The following is a 21,094-nucleotide window of genomic DNA, read 5'->3' as shown; positions in this document are numbered from 1 at the left end:
ACGATGCTGAGGGAAGCAAAGATGGAAATTGCAGAAGGTACTGATCACAATCTTCCAATCTTCCTCGGATGTGGGGGTAATTCTAGATGGCTGGAGAACTGCAAATGTTACACCGTTGTTCAAAAAAAAAGGGTGCAAGCATAAACCCAGTGACTATAGCTTAATCAGTTTAACCTCAGTAGTTGGAAAGATTTTAGAAACAATATTCTAGGACGAAATTAACATTTGGGATAAATTAAGGAAATGGATTTGTTAAAGGTAAACTGTGTTTAACTAACTTGATTGAGTTTTGGGTTGATGAAGGTAATGTGGTTCATGTGGTGTACATGGACTTACGAAAGGTATTTGATCAAGTACCACGTTACAGGTTTATCAGCAAAGTTGAAGCGCATGGAATTAAAGGAAAAGTGACAGCATGACTGCAGAGTTGGCTGAGTGACAGGAAACAGAGAGTAGCAGTGAGTGGGTGCTTTTCAAACCGGAGGAAGGTATACAGTTGCTGATGGGTTGCAACTAGGACTGCTGTTTTTCTTGATTTATATTAAAGACTTAGACTTGGGGGCAAAGGGCACAATTTCAAAAGTTGGAGATGACGCAGAACTTGGAAATATGGTGAACTCTGACGAGAATAGTGATAGACTTCAAGAGGACAGAGAAATGTTGATGGAATGGGCGGACATGTGGCAGGTGACATTTAACACAGAGAAGTATGAAGTGATATGTTTTGGTTGGAAAAATGAGTAGAGACGACATAAAGACAGCACAATTTGAAAGGAGGTGCAGCAGCAGAGGGGCCTGGAGATATAGGTGCACAAATCGCACATCATGGAGGCAGATTCAATTGTAGCTTTCAAAAGGGAATTGAATAAGCACCTGAAGAAAAATTTTGCAGGGCTACAGGGAAAGGGTCAGTGAGTGAGACATGGTAATTTGCTCTTGCAGTGAGCCAGCATGGGCTCAGTAGGCTGAACAGCCTCCCTCTGTGCTGTAACCATTCTATGATTCTATTCTACGAGGTCACTTCTTAACATTTCTTGTTCCTAGTAAAACATTGCTAACTTTTCCAACCTCTCCTCTTAACCGGAGTCCTTTACCTCTAGTAACATCCTGGTAAACCTCCTCTGTACCCTAAGGCTTCAACATCTTTCCTGAAGTGTGGTGCCTAGAATTGCCAAAGTGCTCCAGGTGATGCCAAACCAGTGATTAATGAAGTTCTATGATGACAAATAACTCTAGAATTCTGCTACATAAAAACTACACAGGATTAAAAAAGGAAAAAGTAATGCCTCACTGCCAAAATGCATATTTAACTTAAAATTTCACAAATAAATACAAAGCTTGAAAGGCTACATTGATGTCACTATGAATAATCCATGTTTACTACTCAAAGTTATCGATCAATTATCACACTTGAAGTAATAGTTATATTCAGCAAGTTTCAGGATAACACTTAAGTATTTAAGAACATGCCATATAAATCTAGTCTGAACACCAATGATAAAATGATGCAAAATGTGGAACACTACTCCACCAACCTGCTTGGTGTTTGTGCGCCCAAAGTTTTTGATATACACATCGTACTCATTCAATGGAGGCAGATCAAGCATTGAAAAGCTAACTGAGAAATCCAGGTCAATCAGTCTGAGCAACTCCACGCTGCGCTTTCTGCAAAGAACATCAAATCAGGGCTTTTTACATGTACATCAATAGGAGAAAGACAGGCTTATTTCTAGACATTTCATTGTAAAGAGCTCATGAAAAGCTTATTATTCAATATCGGGGTTTTTTGTTGTTGAAACTAATTAAATGGACCAAAGGATCTCCTTCATCCAAATCTTTTTTGTGAAGGAAGTCTCAGAACTATTGTGATAGGCCAAAAAAATTCTACTTGAAAATTTACATTTGGATGTAGATTCATCTTTTGTTAACTTCAAAACTAAATAGCTTCTGTTACAGAAATCGATAATAGAAATCTGCTATCTTATACTTAGATTTTCAAAGGCAAATGATCACAGTGTACTGATAGTATTTGAAAATCAAATCTTTCACCAAAACCAACAAAGCCTGTGGTGAACAAAACTCTGGAAGCTTATTTTAACATTTACACAAGAACTTTGCACAGAGATTATTTCGTTTGTGACTGGCTTGCTTAATTCTTTAGATTGTCTTGGCATTCAGATAAGGACAAACAAAAAATTATGGTTTATATTAATGGACTAATGACCTGAATTTAGTTCAAAGTTGTGTGGTTGTGTCTGAATTGACTTTCACTTTAAAAATGCCCCTCTGCAAAAGCTCACTCACAATTTTTCTATCTTGCCTCAAACTATCCTGGTCATAACATTGGCAAGGTAAACAGTCGCCTTCTGTGGCACCAAGTTGATTAGTGTGTCCTTTTTTCAAAATTTAAGAAAAAATTTAAAAGGGGGGGCATAGAATTGGGAGGGGAGGCAAGGGGTAGAGTGCTTGTTGTCTTCCCAACTCCGTGCAATTCAGTCAAAGGTGTAGAAAGTCAGAAGACAGCATTCCATATGGTCAATTGAGACCCTTAAATGTCCAAATAAGGGCCACTTGAGGGTCTCTTCCCACCACCAGTGGAATTCTTCAGTGGTAAGGAAGGGGTGGGTGGGGGAGGGTGGAAGGGGGTGCCCCTTCACACAGGGAGATTACCTAGTAAGGCTGTCAGCTTCTCTCTGGGCCTTGGCAGTGGGGGGGATGTGGGGTGGGAGGGGGGCCTTATCAGACACCCTCTGGCCCATGGAGGGGCCCGGAGCGGTGAGGGCCACCACCGCTGAAACACCACCAACTCCCCCGACCATCCCACCACCCACTCCCTCAGCCTGCCTGGCTGACCCCAGCATGCATGACACTACTTGGTTGTGGGGCCTAGTCCATCTTGCTAGTCCTGGCTGGGCACAGTGTCAGCAGTAGCCACTGCTCCCAGTGGCCACTGCTAGGACTAAAGAGCTGTTGGCCCTCTGATTAGCTGGTAGCTCTTGGAGGGAAGATCGCTGCCCTTGAAGGGAGCCCCAACATCAGGCCATTAATTGCCCGATGGCCATAGAATCACATCAAGGCTCCTGGAAATAGCCGCAGCTGGGTTGCTCCTGGCTTTCCGGCCTGGCATCGGGGTCACTGCCACTGGCATTAATTTCAGTCCTTAAACGCTGTAATCACTGTAAAATAACCTGTACTCTTTGCGTAATTACTTCCAAAGAGTCATGACAATATTCCTAAATACCCAAGCCTTCATTATTTACTGTGTAACCACTCCCTTTACTCTGTGTAATCATGCCTACAACCAATAATAATATTTGGCTCGTCTGTCTGAACAGTTTTGATTGGTCAGTGAGTTGATTTAGTGGGTGGAGCCTGGAACACACGGCAGCATGTGGAGGACTGCAGTACGTAACACGCATGCAGCTGCCAACAGTTGGTAGTGGTGACACAAACATCAGAAGGTAAGGGTGTAACATGATACTCAATAGTATTCTATTACCCAGACAGGGATATAATTGATATCTTGGGGTGTATTAACTCTAGGCCAATTTAACTTACTGAAATGAATGCAATCTCATCTGTAGACATGGAACCCGAAATGCTTAAATACTTTGTTTGAGTGTTGCTCCACTATTAATTATTCTCACTGCTTATATAATCAATGAAAGACCATCCTCCATCACAGTTTCTCCAGACTTATCCCAGTTTTGGAAGGACAAAATCTAGACTTGTACTACTGTCTTTTACTACTCAATGGACCTGTAAAAGTTTATTCACTTATCAGATCATGCTGAAATTCCAGTGACACATGTTTACATGAGATTTTACTGCCATTGTGAGCTTTGACGTGTGATAAAACTGGCTAGAAAGATCATTTCTGTGAGGGATGGATTGGGATTGATGGGAGGAATGCAGATGGCAGGATAGGGATGGTATGGCATGGATGGAAGGAATAGGATGCGGATGGCATTGGAATGGAATGCAGGCTGAGGCATGTGGGGCGCAGAAGACTGGAGTGCATGACGTATGTGCAGCTGCCAACGGTTGGCGGAAGTAGTAGGATGGGAGGGGGCAGAAGGTGAGGGGAGCTGAACAACATAGTTACCCTGCTGGAGAGATTGTTTCTGTGAGGAATGAAATTGATGGGGATGTTAAAGAGCAGGATGGGGATGGCATGGAAGGGATGACAAGGGAAGGATGGGATAGCATAAGGAGGATAAGGATGGCATGGGAAGAGATGATGGAATTGGTTAAGTAAAACAAAATGACAGGGACAATTATTTAACACAACTTTTATTCTAAAGCTAGAAGCACTTTATAATGTTGCTATGAAACTTGAATCCCAAACAAGGGCTTTATAATGAAACAACATTGAAGAAAACAGCTTCCTAGCTACCAATGATAAGTGCTGAAATTATAACAGGTAGATTCAAGCAAATAGTGTGTTCATTCCTCGAATAGTATTGAGCCAATTAGATTTTTCAACTCAGGAGAAAACAGTTCCCAATTAGTCTTTCATATTCTATGACTATAAACAAGTCTCCTGACAAAATTGTATTTATATCCTCAGACTATTTTAACATATAGACAACTTTATGTAGCTTTTTCCGGAGTGAGAAGTTTTGGTTTTGTTAAAGTCTTTGGTGAAAGAATTACTAGAAAACCTGTATTTAAAGAAGTACTGTGCTGTTGTAATAAAGATTCTAGTTTCACCACAAATGTTTTTTGGGTCCCTGCTAGTATGTAATATTTTGCACATAAACTGTAAGCTCATATTTACCTACTTTTGTTTACTAGCCACTTTAAAACTGATCTCTCGCTGCTTCGCTGCCACAAAGTCAATGAATGTTCCTCGAGCAGGTCCTCTGGTCTGTGAGTTTTCAAAATCTAAATTGGCAACAAATTGCGTTACACACAAATAAAATGCACAGCATAATGGAAGCAGTAGATAACATTTAGATGAGAAATAAACATATCCAAATCTAATTAAATGAGCTGTTTTATTAGTTTACATTTTTGATGGAACAGATACAATTGTTTAACAATCTTTATGTGATACCTCAACATACTTAACTGGCTGTCCATTACAATCAAGATTTATGGTGGCATATCGCATGCAGTTTCAAAGCTGGAACATTTGAAGTATGAGCTTCATTGGAAATACTACAATGTGACAGACATATGTTTACTGTTTGCACATTACATCAAAGTCTAATTCCCAGAACTGAACAAAATCTCAAATTACGTCATTGTTTGGCATAAATTGAAGGTACAGGCCCTTTGTTCTAATCACCTACTGTACAATAAAACTGTCATGGTTTCACTTTTGGTCCAAGTTCTACCCATTAGGCTGGCTGACAGTTTGCCATGTATACCGTTAGGTTTTGCTAGCCATGAACTCCAAAATCTAAAACTCCACTGCCCAGGTACAACCTGGATGTGCAGACTGCATAAAGTAGAAGGATATATTTCTATTTGGATTAAATTACTTTCAGGGCTTCCAGATAAGCAAGCATTCTAACATGACAACTTCCTTCCTTACTTAATTGAGGCAATAGCCACGGCTTACAAAGCATTTTAGTAATGCTGGGTAAAATTGGATTAAACTGGTTCTTCATAAGGTCAGCTGCTCCTCGAGTGATTTTGCACTGCAATATCACAGCAAATAAATTCAAAAACATACTTGAGCACAGGCTCTACACCAGCTATAACAGTTTATAGCTATCCAAAGTTGGAAGAAAAATGTACTCACCTAAGGGCAGATGAATACATTTTTAAAATACGGTAGTTTAACAGCAGCAGTGCATGTTACCTATCATTCAAGGTAATTCAGTTAATACCTGGTTAACACCAGTGTAAACTGAAGGAGGATCATTCACAAATGTATTCTAGTAATTACAAAGAGAACAAAAAACGGTATTTAAATGAATCTGTACTCATTCAAGTGAGGGGTTACAATGATGGGAATAAAACAAATTCTGTCAAAAACATTCATGTCAAATGGTGCATACACAGCAGTATGGTGTATGAGAAAAAAAGGTACACACACACAGACCAAGTTCTTTACTGATTAATCTGGTTTGGAGATTTTAAAATGTAATGTTGAAAATCCAATGATAATTATTTTTAAAGTATGGTAATTCATATAAAAATTAACCCTACCTCTTTTTGGTTCTTCTTCAAATATCTTTCTGTGACTTCTAGTGTGTGTTTCTCTGATCTGTTCATTTTCTGCTGCAATGGCTTTTTGAATTGCTTCAATTTCAGCTCTCTGATGTGCTGGAATTTCCTCTTTCTCTAGCTCGACCTCTTCATCTTTACATTCATCTTCCTCAAAGTCATCCTCATAGTCCTTTACACAGAGGAACATAAAATCTTTTGTACATCATAATATAGCTTTATACTGTATTTTTAATTCGGAGCATTTGTTTATTTCTTCCTTGTATAGATTTTCTGCCAACCATTTAACAACTCACTCTGATACTATTCTGTCATAAGCTGCCCTCAATGATAGTTCTACTATGATCAGGAACTCAGTGAATTACAGACACAACTGTACACTTTAAGATAAATACGGCAATATTTTTGTATACAATTAATCCCAATATATAAAATGTTTTTGTGCTTTAAGTTTTTCCTTGTGTTTTCTTTTTCTAAAAGTCCTGTGCACTTGTTTGTTTTTTCCCTATTAATAGCCTGATTGATCAGTGTAATTAAAGTAAACGCCAAGCTTTCTTAATGAGAAAGTAACAGAAATAAATGGTGGTAATAAGATTTTTAAATAGGTAGTTTTCTCATAATAGATATATAAATGGAAGCCTGCCGATATTTAATTATGTAAGGCCCACTACCACATTCTGAAGGGCAACTATGGATCTCCTTTCCAGTGATGCTCACATACCAAGGGTACATGTGTGACTCAACAAGGAGATCAAGAGTACGAGCAGCATCTTACTGCAGGCAGAAGAGGGAATAGCAAACAAATATAAAATGAAGCAGGAATAAGTAATTTACTCCCAGTCTATTGCTTGTTGTTTTACATTAAACCTCTTCTAACGACATTGCAAGGAGCTTCATTATATATGGGACTTGACTGCAGATCATCTAATGGTAGAAACTGAATCATCAGCCCAGACAATGGAATCATAAAATGAGTTTTAATAATAATCTCAGAATGCAGGCTAGAATGACAAACTACTCCTGTGGTAGTGATTGTTTTCTGAACTCCAAAATTTGGTTATGGTGTTTTCATTTATGCCCAGGGTATCCAATATTCTTTTTGTAAATAGATTAATACAGCAAACTGTACAAATGTTTTTATCTGGTATATGTTTAATGTTAATTATCTCCTATACAGGTGACATATTAGAGGACAATTTTCTACCATTTTGCTTTCTTCCCCTTTCTTCTCTGCAATATAGCAAATTGAACTATACCAGAGAAAAATAAGCGAAATTTTTTAAAAAGCACAGTTAAAAAAAAAGTTAATTAAATACAACAGCGTTTGCAGGGATAATAGCAGAAGTGAATTTTAAATCAATGAACCTCATCGTTAATATCACCATCACACTTATTAGATTTCAGATAGCCAACTTGGTGAAGGATAGAACTGAAGTGTAGTCTTTATACATTAACAAGCTTTTATTTACAGAGACACACATTGCTTAACATACATTACCAACCAACAACCAAACTTTCAGCCTGCTCTTATATATAATTAATGTCCACCACCTTAATACCATTAACCACTAATTGATATATGATTAACACTTTCCCTGTATTGCCCTGCATTCCCTATTTATATTAACACGAAAATTAAAATGTTTCCAAACCTTTATTGGTATGCTTTTAAATCAGAAACATGGGCCTGAATCTTCGGCTCGGCAAGCGGGGGCGGGGCACGCTCGTCGAGCGGGGGCGGGGCACGCTTGCCGAGGTATAAAATGACACGAGGTGACGTCAGGCGAGTCGGCTGCTCGCCCGCCAAACTGTCAAAGGCCTATTAAGGCCATTTAAAAAGGCAATTAAGCAATTACCTGAGCTGCCCGTCCAACCTTAAGGTTGGCGGGCAGGCTAAGAGCCCAGGCAGCCTTCGCTTTTTTCAGGGAACCTCTTCCACGGACAGGATGAGGTTTCATGAAGGGTTTATAAATTAAATAAATTTTTTAATTTAAGTTCATTGACATGTCCCAGCTCATGTGAGCATGTCTTAAATTTTTTTTTTCTTTATTAAAATTTTTGGAATTTAAACTAATCTCCCTGAGGCAGTTCTGTGCCTCAGGGAGATTTCTGCGCTCTTTCACACGCATGCGACTCAGGGAACCAGACTCAGGGAACTCCCCCTCCGCCCACACAGGGAGCGCTCAGCGCTTCCAGGCGCGCGTCACGCTGGGCGGGCCTTAATTGGCCCACGTAAAATGGCACCGCGGACCCAATCGAGGGTGCTGATCGGGTCCGCACCCGCGCACAACCCCCCCCACCTCAACAGGGGGAAAATTCTACCCATGAAGAAAAGCAAAGTTGGAACAAATCTGCATTAAAGTTTAATTTTCCTTATTCATGTCTGATTCCATTCCTCATCAGTCTTTTTCATTTACTATTTCTTCTTATTTCCCACTCTTTATACATGCACACTGTCATGATGATGCGACGTGTGCATGTGTGATATTAGTCTTTAATTTAATCGGCTGATCAGATATATATTGAAAAGCAAAGATACTTGGCTGAATAATACAGGGGGCGGGCAGGCACCCCCCGCCCCCCCCAGGAAACTATATGGCATGAAGCCAACTGACTCCTCGCTGAGCAGCCCTGCAGCAATAAAGTACTGAAGGGCTGATTAACGATGGTCAAGTGGGTCTTCCGCTCCTCATTGGGGCAAAAGTTCCACCCTCTGGACTGCCGGCCAATCCAATAGGTCAGCAACTCCATCAGTCCCGGCAGCGCCAGGAAGGGGTCAGTGGCAGCTGCCGGAACTGCAGATGAGGAGCGGAACCCAAGGTCCAGGTTCCCCGGAACAGGCAAGTCCAGGATGTTGGGCCAGGAAAGTTTGCACGTGAGGGGCGGGGGGGCGGGGAGACGGGGGGGTTAAAAAGGGAGAATGGGTAGGAAGGGGGAGGAATTCAGTTTAATGGGGGCCGCCCCACAATTGGCAAAGGGCAGTCCCTGAAGAGCAACCCTCCCCCTTCCTTCCCACCCTTTAACCATTTTAGTTCAAAAATCGGACTTCCCACTCCTGCCCTGCTGCCCACGGCAAACATATTATGGCATGGGCAGCGTTTTATTCGGTCCAATAGGCTTGATAACAAGCCTAATTGACCCTTAAATGGTCATTTAAATTTTGCAGGTGAGTTGCTGATTTCAGTGCTTACCGAACCCCATGCTATGAGGGTGAGCTTGGGGTGGTGGGATGGGCGTCCACGGCATTTTATGTGCCCCCCCATGAGAAATGAGCCCTCTGCAGGCATGTAAAATTCAGCCCCTTGACTTAAAATGGTTGCCACAGGTCACCTAATGTCTGGTATTACAAGCTGGCCAGTTTCTAGAAGGTTCCAATATGGATTGCAATTAAGACATGCCAAGGCCACCTCTTATGGAATTTCACTGCTAATGTCAAGAATTACTTCACAAAGATTTACTGAAACTGTACAGGCCCTCAACATTTGCTCTTCTATAAAGTTACCCTTCAAGTGGAGACAGAAAATCTAACAATGGCTATATAGGTGTTCTTCCTATCTCATCAAAATGGAGGATGAATCATTCAGGAGTTAATGGCTGGGGCATTAAAGAAACTAATCGCCTAGGTCATGAAAATAACCAAGGTCTGTCCAGACATGAGCTAATAAATTATATTCTGAAATTACTATGGGGGAGAGGTCATGTGACTAGAATAAACATTTTGAAATGTCTTTTAGTACAACACCCAAGTTGCTAAATAAGAGTCTGGAACAGATTTGTCAATGGAGCAGTAACACCATCTCTCACCCCTCTTTCTCAAGTTCAAGACCTATCTCTGTGGTAGATTCCAAAAGGTATCAGAGATCAAGAACTTCAATTGAAAGGAACCTCAGGTACAATTGCATCAATTTTTGGAAAATACAGATTATGGTTTAAGAGACTATCTCCAAAAATTGCAGTTTACATCAGCCTCAACTCCACTGGAATTTCAAGACCACTGTGGAAAAATGCTGCCTCAGCCATGGATACCAGTGAAGGACTCAAACAGTGAAATCTCTATTTTTTTGCCTTTGGCTAAATTAAAATTTACTGATAAAAGAGTAACCTCCTACTGTAGAACTTGTAAGAGCGTGCATGTGTGTGGCAAAGGTCAGGACGTGGGTTTACATTTTTAAATATCTTTATATATGTAGCTGTGTGGGTTTTTAGCTCAATAAAAACTAACCCCTTTTGTTTAAACTCACAAAAGCCTGTCAGACTGGTTTCTCTGCAATCAACACGTAAATGGTTAAGGAAAAACGTTGAATGAATACCTTCATCCTGATAAATTACAAAAAAAAAGCTGTTACAATCGATCAACGAGTGGGAAGGAAGGGGCAAGTCCCGGCACGTGTCCTCCCCATTCGTAATAATACATTCACAGGTACACATACATTTGTAAATACTCCTTGGTGTTCTCAATTACACTGCCACCTACAGTATTTTCAACACTGTAGTGGTCCTTTATCCAATTGTGTCACAATGTAGTGGCTTACAAAACCACAACAACCATTTTAGAATTCATTTGTTAATACGACATTCTATCATTTAGTGTTAAACTGCCACCATTTTAGTTGGTTGTATAATATACCAGTTAATCAAAACATTTATGCATTCATTCCTGTAGGATGACTCCTGTAACTTATAGGGCCCCTCACTTACATGGGAACAACACAGACAAGTTGCTGCAATATGAACAGAGCATGGAAATTGCCCAGTGGTGATTGCATCAACATAACAAATTAAGTACACACTTCCTAAGGAAAATATATTTTTTAAACCTTGCTGACATACTCAACTGCAATAATCTCATTAAAATGTAATTGTTTTATTTAAAGTAATAAAATGATAGGCATTAACATCATAGCACAAGACTTTGCTAATTGTGATAGGGTCTGAAAACCTGATGATCCAGGCACTAAGGTAAATCTGAAAATGTTATCATTGTATATTGCAAACCATGTATGCTTATTACCTATACACTACAGACTAATGGTCAATACCTCAAAGTCATCATCATAGTTTGATGATTCAATAGTGGATTGGCTCTCCATAGCAATTTCCTCTCCTTCAACAAGCTGTAAAGAAATTTATAGTCGTTTAGAAGTATGATAATACCTGCAGCAGTACTGGCATCAGATCCAAACAATTCCCAGTTATTAAACCACTCCCCAGTTTCCAGCAATATAAAGCTTTCATTATGAGGACAGAGAAAATGACAAACTTTTCACAAAAGCAAAGGAGGGGAAGGTCATTCGGCCCTTCAAGCCTGCTCCGCCATTCAAGATGATCATGGCTGATCCTCTATCTCAACACCATACTCCTGCGCTCTTCCCATATCCCTTGATGTCTTTGGAGTCCAGAAATCTATCTATTTCCTTCATAAATATGACTTACCCTTCTGTGGTGGAGAATTCCATAGGTTCAACACCCTCCAAGTGAAGAATGTTCTCCTCATCTCAGTCCTAAATGGTCTACCCTGTATATTGAGACTGTGGCCCCTTGTTCTAGACTCCCCAGCCAGAGGAAACATCGTCCCTGTATCCAGTCTGTCCAGCCCTGTCAGAATTTTACATGTTTCAATGAGATCTCCTCTCATTTTTCAAAACTCTAGTAGGCACAGTTGGCCCAATCTCTCCTCATACGATGATCCTGCCAGCCCAGGAATCGGTCTGGTGAACCTTCGCTGCACTCCCTCAGTGGCAACTATATCCTTTCTTAGGTAAGGAGACCAAAACTGCACACAACACATCCAAGTGTGGTCTCACCACGGCCCTGTATAGCTGCAGTAAGACATCCTTGCTCCTGTACTCAAGTCCTCAAGCAGTGAAGGCCAACATACCATTTGCCTTCCTAAATGCTTGCTGCACCTGCATGCTTGCTTTCAGTGATTAGTGTACAATTACATTTCCTAATCTATCACCATTTAAATAACACTCTGCCATTTTTCCTACCAAAGTGGATAACTTCACACTTATTCACGTTATACTGCAACTGCCATGTATTTGTCCACTCATTCAACCTGTCTAAATCACCTTGGAGCTTCTTAACACTCTCCTCATCGTTCACATTCCCACCAAGTTTTGTGTCGTCAGTAAACTTGGAAATATTACATTTGGTTCCCTCATTTAAATCATTGATATATATTGTGAATAATTGGGGCCCAAGCACTAACCCCTGCAGTACCCCACTAGCCTGCCACTCTAAAAAAAAAACATTCATTCCTACTCTCTGTTTCCTGTCTGCTAACCAATTCTCAATCCATGCCAACTAATTACCCCAATCCCATGTGCTTTAATTTTACACACTAACCTCTTATGTGGGACTTTATCAAAAAGTTTCTGAAAATGCAAATACACCACATCCACTGGTTATCCCTTATCTATTCTGTTAGTTATGTCCTCAAAGAACTCTAATAGGGCTTGTCAAACATGATTTCCCTTTCATATATCCATGTTAACTTTGTTTAATCCTGTTGATATTTTCTAAATGTCCTGTTATCACATCCTTTAAAATAGACTCGAGCATTATTCGAACCACTGATGTTAGGCTAATCGGTCACTATTTCCTTGTTTTCTCCCTCCCCACTTTCTTAAATAGCAGGGTTACATTTGCCACCCTCCAATCTGCTGGGATTGTTTCAGAATTTTGCAAGATGACAACCAATGCATCCACTATTCCCATGGCCACCTCCTTTAGTACACTTGGATGTAGATTATCGGACCTGGGGATTTATCGGCTTTCAGTCCCATTAATTTCTCCAGCACTATTGTTTTAGTAATATTAATTTCCTTCAATTCCTCCTTCTCACTAGACCCTTGGTTCACAAGTATTTCTGAGAAGTTACTTATGTCTTCCTTCATGAAGACAGAGCTAAAGCAGTTGTTTAATTGCTCTGCCATTTCCTTGTTCCCTATTATAAAGTAGAAAATTTGACAGCTGCGCTTAAAATTAAGAATTGTTTTGATGTGGTAAAGAAGATAAAAACAATTTCCCCTGGTCAGAGTCAACAACTCAGTGACATGAGTTTAAGATTGATGAAAGAAAAAGCAATGAGGAGAAAGTACACATAGACCATAAGACGTAGGAGCAGAAGTAGGCCATTCTGTCCATCAAGTCTGTTCCGCCGTTCAATGAGATCGTGGCTGATCTGATAATCTTCAACTCCACTTTCCTGCCTTTTCCCCATAACCTTTGATTCCCTTGCTGATCAATAATCTGTCTAACTCAGCCTTCAAAATACTTAACGAATCAACCTCTACAGTAAAGAATTCCACAGATTCACCACCCTCAGAGAAGAAATCTTTCCTCATCTCTGTCTTAAATGGGCGACCCGTTACTCTTAGATTATGCCCTCTGGTCTGAGACTCTCCCACAAGGAGAAACACTCTGTCAAGCCCACTAAGAATCTTATATGTTTCAATAAGGTCACCTCTCATTCTTCTAAACTCCAATGAGTACAGACCCAACCTACTCAATCTCTCCTCATAAGAAAATCTTTCCATACCCAGGATCAACCTAGTGAATCTTCACTTGACCGGGTTCAATGCCAGTATATCTTTCCTTAGATAAGGGGACCAAAATGGTTCACAGTATTCTAGGTGTGGTTAACTAGTGCCTTCTATAGTTTTAGCAAGACTTCCCTATTTTTATACTCCATTCCCTTTGAAATAAAGATGAATATTTCACTTGCCTTCCTTTTACCTGCTGAACTTGAATGTTAGCTTTTTGGGATTCATACACGAAGACCCCCAAATCCCTCCGTGCTGCAGCTTTCCGCATGTAAATAATATTCAGCTCCTCTATTCTTCCTGCCAAAGTGCATAACTTCACATTTTCCCACATTGTATTCCATCTGCCAAGTTTTTGCCCACTCACTTAACCTGTCTATATCCCTCTGTAGACTCTTGGTGTCATCCCCACCACTTGCCTTCCCACCTATTTTTGTGTCATCCACAAACTTGGCAATAGTACATTCACTTCCCTCATCTAAGTCATTAATATTATAAATAATTGTGGCCCCAGCACTGATCCCTGTGGCACTCCACTAGTTACAGGTTGCCATCCTGAAAATGCCCCGCAAATCCCAACTCTCTGTCTTCTTTAGGTTAGCCAATCCTCTATCCATGCTAATATACTACAGCCAATACCATGGGCTCTTATCTTATTAAGTACCCTAATGTGCGGTACCTTATCAAACGCCTTTTGGAAATCCAAATATATTACCTCTACTGGTTCCCCTTTATCTATCCTGCTTGTTACCTCCTCAAAGAATTCTAATAAATTTGTCAGGCATGATTTCCCCTTCATGAAGCCATGCTCACTCTGCTTGATTATATTATGCGTTTTTAAATGCTCCGCTATTACATCCTTTATAACAGACTCCAACATTTTCCCAACGACGGATGTTAAGCTAACTGGCCTATAGTTACCTGTTTTTTGTCTCCCTTCCTTTTTGAATAATGGTGTTACATTGGCAGTTTTCCAATCTTCTGGGGCTTTTCCAGAATCTAAGGATTCTTGGAAGATTATGACCAGCGCACAAGCTATTTCTGCAGCTACTTCCTTTAATATACTGGAATGCAACCCATTAAGTCCAGGGGATTTATCGGTTTGGTAGGTAGTGGTTTGGTTGCTAAGCTCAGAAACAACATTCAAAGCAAAATCCAGAAAATAGTTTTGAGTAAGGAAATTGGCAAATATTGTTCAAAGAAAAAATTAAGGCTTATGGAGAGTTTGTGAAGAAATTATTTAAAAATTGACATTTTTAAAACTCAACAGGAATTAATACCTTAAGGAATGAGAATCTACATTTATAATACTTAATTTTTAGCGCTTCTCTTTGTGAGTTTCTGAAGTGTGTTAGGGGTGGTTTTCTAGAGCAGTATGTTGAGAAGCAGACTAGAGGATGGGCTATTTTAGATCTAGTATTGTGTAATGAAAAAGGGCTAATTAATAATCTTGTTGTAAAAGAACCTTTAGGGATGAGTGATCACAATACGATAGAATTTTACATTATATTTGAAAGTGAGGTAGTTCAATCTGAAGCAAGGGTGTTAAAGTTGAATAAAGGAAATTATGAAGGCATGTGGGACAAATTGGCTTAGGTGGCTGGGAAAACACATTAAAAGTTATGTCTGTACATAGGCAATGGATAGTCTTCAAAGAACTATTACATAGCTTACAGCACCTATACATTCTTTCAAGGTGCAAATGCCTCAAAAAAGTCAGTCAACCATAGCTGACAAAGGACGTTAAGGATTGTATAAAGTTAAAAGAAAAGGCTTATAAAGTTGACAGAAGTAGTAAACCTGAGGAGTGGGCGGTTTTTAGAATACAACAAAGGAAAACCAAGAAACTGATAAAGGGAGAATAGAATATGAATGCAATCCAGCAAAAAACATAAAAACAGACTGTAAAAGCTTCTATAGGTATGTAGAAAGGAAGCATTTGGCTAAGACAAATGTGGGTCCATTGCAAGCAGAGTCAGGAGAATTTACAATGGGGAATAGAAAAATGGCTGAGAAGCTAAATGATTACTTTGTGTCTGTTTTCATTGAGGAAGAAACAGGAAATCTCCTAGATTTAGAGATTCAAGGGACTAGGGAGAATAAGGAGTTGAAGGAAATTAGTATAAGTAAGAAGGTTGTATTGGAGAAATTAATGGGACTGAAAGTTGATAAGTCCCCGGGACCTGATATTCTGCATCCCAGAGTATTGAAAGAGGTTGCTACAGAGATAGTGGAGGCATTGGTGATCATTTTCCAAGATTCTATAGATTCTGGAATGGTTCCTGAAGATTGGAAGGTAGCAAATGCCACCCCACTATTTAAGAAGGGAGGGAGAGAGAAAACAGGGAACTACAGACCTGTTAGCCTTACATCAGTAGGAGGGAAAATGCTAGAATCCATTATAAAGGATGTGATAAATGGATACTTGGATAACCATGGTCTGTTGGGCTTAGGCAGCATGGATTTGCAAATGGAAAATAATGTTTGACAAACTTGTTGGAGTTTTTGGAGGATATTACTAACAAAATTGGTAAAGGAGAGTCGCTGGATGTAGTATATTGGATTTTTAGAAGGCTTTTGATAAAGTCCCCCACAGGAGGTTGATTAGCAAAATAAAAGCACATGGGATAGGAGGCAATATACTGACATAGACTAAGGATTGGCTAACAGGCAGAAAACAAGACAGTAGGAATAAACGGGTCATTCTCGTGTTGGGGTACTGCAAGGATCAGTACTTGGGCCACAGCTGTTCACAATATATATCAATGATTTGTATGTGGGAACCAAATGTAATATTTCCAAGTTCGCAGATAATACAAAGCTAGGCGGGAATGTGTGTTGTGAGGAAAATGTAAAGCAGCTGCAGGAGGATTTGGACAGACTTAGTGAGTGGGCAAGAACATGGCAGATGGAACATAATGTGGAAAAATGTGAGGTTATCCACTTTGGTAAAAGGAACAGGTGTTCAGAGTATTTCCTAAATGCTAAGATATTAGAAAGTGTAGATGTACAAAGGGGCTTGGGTGTCCTTGTCCATAAGTCACCGAAGGCTAACATGCAGATGTAGCAAGCTATTAGGAAGGCTAATGGGATGTTAGCCTTTATCGTAAGAGGATTTGAGTACAGGGGTAGTGAAGTCTTGCTTCAATTGTATAGAAGCTTGGTTAGGTCGCACCTGGAGTAGTGTGTGCAGTTTTGGTCCCCTTACCTCAGAAAGGATATTATTGTGGAGTTTCGAAGAATGAAAGGTGATCTCATTGAAACCCACAAAATACTTAAAGGAATAGACAGGGTAGATGCAGGTAAGATGTTTCATCCATGTAAGATGGTTGGGGAGTCTAGAACCAGGGGACACAATTTCAAAATAAGGGGGTAGCCACTTAGGACCGAGATGAGGAGAAATTTATTTATTCAGAGGGTTGTGAATCTTTGGAATTCTCTACCCCAGAGGGCCGTGGAAGCCAGTCATTGAGTTTGTTTAAGGCAGAGATTGATGGGTTTCTGATTAACAATAACGTAAAGGGTTATGGGGATAGTGTGGGTAAAAGGCATAGAAGTGTTCGATCAGCCACGATCATATTGAATGGCTGAGCAGGCTCGACGGACTGAATAGCCTTCTCCTGTTCCTATGAAGTTGCTGCACCATTTACAAATAAATAACTGCAAGCACCATTAATTTTTTTTTCTCTATTCTTTCATGGGATGTGGGTGTTGCTGGCAAGGCCAGCATTTGTGGTCCATCCCTTTTTGCCCTTGAACTGAGTGGTTTGCTAGGCCATTTCAGAGGGCGGTTAAGAGTCAGCCACATTGCTGTGGATCTGAAGTCACATGAAAGCCAGACTGGCTGAGGACGGCAGATTTCCTTCCCTGAAAGACATTAGTGAACCAGGTGGGTTTTTATAACAATCGACAATAGTTTCATGGCCATCATTACTGAGACTAGCTTTGTGTTCCAGGTTTATTAACGAAATTCAAATTCCACCAGCTGCCATGGTGGGATTTGAACCCACATCCCCAGAGTCTGAGCCTCTGGATTACTAATACCACGACACCACCGTCTCCCCATTTCTTTAACAAAATATTTTAACGTAAGAAATTATTTTTAAAAATACCCTCACACCTGCACAAAATCACTTTAAAATAATTCCTTCACAATTCTTGAGAATAAAAAAAAACGAATACACGGTGCAATCATCAGCACACACAGAGAAGTCTTCACAGGTATTATTCACAGTTGACCTTTATGATTTTATAATTTTGAAAAGGATGAACAAGACCCATTTCATCGAACAAAACATTTGAAAGCAGATAAACAACATTAAAAAAATAGGAATCTGCTCATTTAATAAAGCCTTTTATATTTTGGAAAAAAAACTAATCCTCTTTCTCCAATAGTCTAGCATTTCTAATGATGAAATGGAATAGCTTTAAACACTGATTTTATTGAACTAGTTTACAAGAAAAGGTCAAATTCTTACAGCATCATCATCAATTAATCCGACCTGACTGGACCGCCACGTGGATCGAAGTCTGTCTGTACCCTGCGATTTTGCCAGGAACATAGTTGAAAAGACAGATAAGAGCTACAATAAACACAAAGCACTTTACATAGTGGAAAATATGATAGTCCTACAGAAGTAAACTAAAGGGGTGAAGCATTTCATGTCACCAGATGGTGGAGCATGGATACAAATCTGAAAATACAAAGTGGAATTCAGTTCCTTGCTCTTTCCTCTAGAGGGCTCCAGACTACCTTGTAGATAAGTGCCCTTGTGACTGACTGACTGAATGAACGTTGGTGATACTCAAACCTGAAAAAAAGTTATAACCTTTGGCCCCCAAAAATAACAAAATTCATATATGTTCCTTGTATTTTAGATCAAAAATTTTCATATTGAAAGAAGTACCATCTTGATTGCAAGAAATAAACAGCCCAACAAATATACTTAAAAATTAAAATAATGTAGTTAAAATACAAGTACTTCTATTAAATTAAGTAAAGGCAGAACATAGCAAACATATTTTCTTTCTTAAAAGGACAAATTAAATTCCCTCTGCTTATAAATTCGACCATGAAAGCAAGGCGAGAACCCAGTGGGTCAATAAAGTTTGTCCTTTTTTGAGTGATATCAATCCCTACCTGCCTTCTCACCATATTCCTCAAACCCTTCACATCAACTGACTCTTGCGGTTATACATTTTATGTTACACATTTCAATAGTCTTCTCTGGTAACTTGTTGCACAAGCAGATTACCCTTTTCAGCAAAGAAGACAATGCAAACTGTAATATGTCAATGGAACTATATGAAAGATACTAAATTATGTGGCAGACATATTTTAAACTGGCAAGAGAATGGCTTATCAACTACAAGACTGAGGTGGAAGGCTCCAGTTGATCCAGTCAATAAGTCGAAGTAACATCATTTTATTAAAACCCATCACATTTAAATTTAAGAAGTTGCAGTAAGCTTGCAAGTCTAATTACAGGAAATTGGTTACAAAAATCGATGCACGTTGACATTGTGATTAGAAGGGGACAACTGATTACAAAGAACCAAAACAATTAATATTTAAAAAAGGTTGCTTTCAGAAAGTAGCTGGATATTTTGTGGCTACATTTACTATACCAAGGCTTTGAATCAGATGGCTAAATGAGCCAATTGCTTATACTACCTCAAGCACCATTGAAATCAATGAGTGACAGGAAAACAGATGTCATGCACTGACAGAAAGATGGGTTACTCACTGAACCCAATAGTCAGCCTGCATCCTGTAAGTCTGTGCCAGTACAACCAAGCAGATCACAGAGGGGGCAATACAAGGGATGTTATGTCTTATCTATGGAATCATAGAATGATTACAGTACAGCCATTCGGCCATCATGTCTATGCTAGCTCCCTGTAAGTGCAACTGAGCTAATCCCACTGCTCTGCCTATTTCCTATGGCTTTGTAAATCTTCTCTTCACTTAATTATCCAATTTTTTTTGAAAGCCACGAATGATTTGCTACCACCACACTCTCAGGCAGTGCATTCCAGGTCCTAACCATTCTCTGTATAAAGAGGCTTTTGCTCATAGCGGTTCTTTTGCTATTCACCTGAAATCAGTTTCCTCTGGTTGTCAGCTCTTCCGCCAATGGAAACAATTTCTCCCTATCTACTCGAGTCAGACCCTTCATGATATTGAGTACCTCCATCAAAACTTCTCTCAACCTTCTCTTCTCTAAGTGCCACAGCCTCAGCTTCACTAATCTATCCATGTAACTGAAGTCTCTCATCCTTATGTAGATGTTTGATAATACTACTAATTTTTAGGGTTTGCTGTTGGTCTTAAGTAACATCTATGGATTTTATTTTTAACCACTTATTAAATAGTTCAGTTCGAGTTTCTGCTTGTTGAGCTTGTTGGCAGCTGTTGCTTGTGAGAAACTACACTTAATGGATTTATGACTAAGTTGCCCAAAGGTTTGGGTTCAGCAGTTCTATGTTTTCTTAACTGTATTTTTGTCAGCTTTGAAGAAATGGCTGAAAGGTAGCTTGAACTGAGGATGACACCTTATGTTTAAATAAAACCCATGCATTGATTTAATTGATTAACCATATCTGTAGTATAAAACATCTGTATTAGAGGGAATCTTTTCTTTCTGTTTTGACATTATGGTAGGAAGTGTTATTAACATTTGTTCTTAATGGCTTTAGTATTTGTGGGACTTGGGTTAAAATATGTTGAAGAGGATGTGACATTGTTTGTAACTGCTCTGTATAGAAAGGAAATGTGTCATTTGTTCACAATGGAATGTAAACTCTGGGGGCCCAGGAAATAAGAGGTGGACATGCGTCTTTCATCTATATGATTCTAGCTACAGGGGTCGGGTGACACCAGATGATCTGCACCCTAAACCAAAGGAAGAGGTGAATTTGGACTATTTTCAAATAAGGGATTCCGGAATAATCCAGGGATTAAAGTTGGAAAATAATCTTTGTTGGCACAGTTTAACCATGGCCTCTGTGGTATGACTCTGCTGAGACAAAGTTTAACATCACTTCAGAGACAGACAAAGATAAAGGCATCACCTGTGCTGGCAACGCCCTAGGAATCCTAGGAACTTGACGGAAGAGAGATTTCCATGTTGTCCTCACTGTTTTTTGTTAAGTATTCATAAAATTGTGTTTAATGAATTTTACTTGATTCATCAATACTAGTTATTCAAAGCTTGTTAGGTCAGGCACAATTGAGGGCTTTAGTGTTCGGAATGAAGAATTCAGAACTTAGAAATTTTATTTCAAAGGCTTTTATACCTCAAAACCCTAAAATCTTTCATCCAGAAAACATTGTTATCAATCTTTTCTGCACCCTCTCTACTGCC

At 39.5% G+C, this 21,094-nt stretch overlaps 1 protein-coding gene across 6 annotated transcripts in view; it reads right to left on the bottom strand.

Annotated features, from left to right (window-relative positions):
* Positions 1 to 21,094, bottom strand: part of dync2i1 (dynein 2 intermediate chain 1) — a 140,346-nt gene that overhangs the window by 67,478 nt on the left and 51,774 nt on the right. For 2 of the 6 annotated variants that reach the window (XM_078537262.1, XM_078537290.1), the window contains exons 8-12: positions 18,206 to 18,310; positions 11,220 to 11,294; positions 6,163 to 6,352; positions 4,785 to 4,887; positions 1,536 to 1,665 (exon numbers count right to left, since the gene is read on the bottom strand). In XM_078537262.1, the coding sequence (XP_078393388.1) occupies positions 1,536 to 1,665; positions 4,785 to 4,887; positions 6,163 to 6,352; positions 11,220 to 11,294; positions 18,206 to 18,310 (603 nt within the window). The remainder of the gene's footprint in view (positions 1 to 1,535; positions 1,666 to 4,784; positions 4,888 to 6,162; positions 6,353 to 11,219; positions 11,295 to 18,205; positions 18,311 to 21,094) is intronic. The other 4 variants (XM_078537269.1, XM_078537300.1, XM_078537275.1 and 1 more) reach the window with 3 other exon arrangements.

Source organism: Cetorhinus maximus, chromosome 3, assembly GCF_964194155.1.
Source record: "Cetorhinus maximus chromosome 3, sCetMax3.hap1.1, whole genome shotgun sequence".
Lineage (NCBI taxonomy): Eukaryota > Metazoa > Chordata > Chondrichthyes > Lamniformes > Cetorhinidae > Cetorhinus > Cetorhinus maximus.
This window is presented reverse-complemented; position numbering and strand designations above follow the sequence as displayed.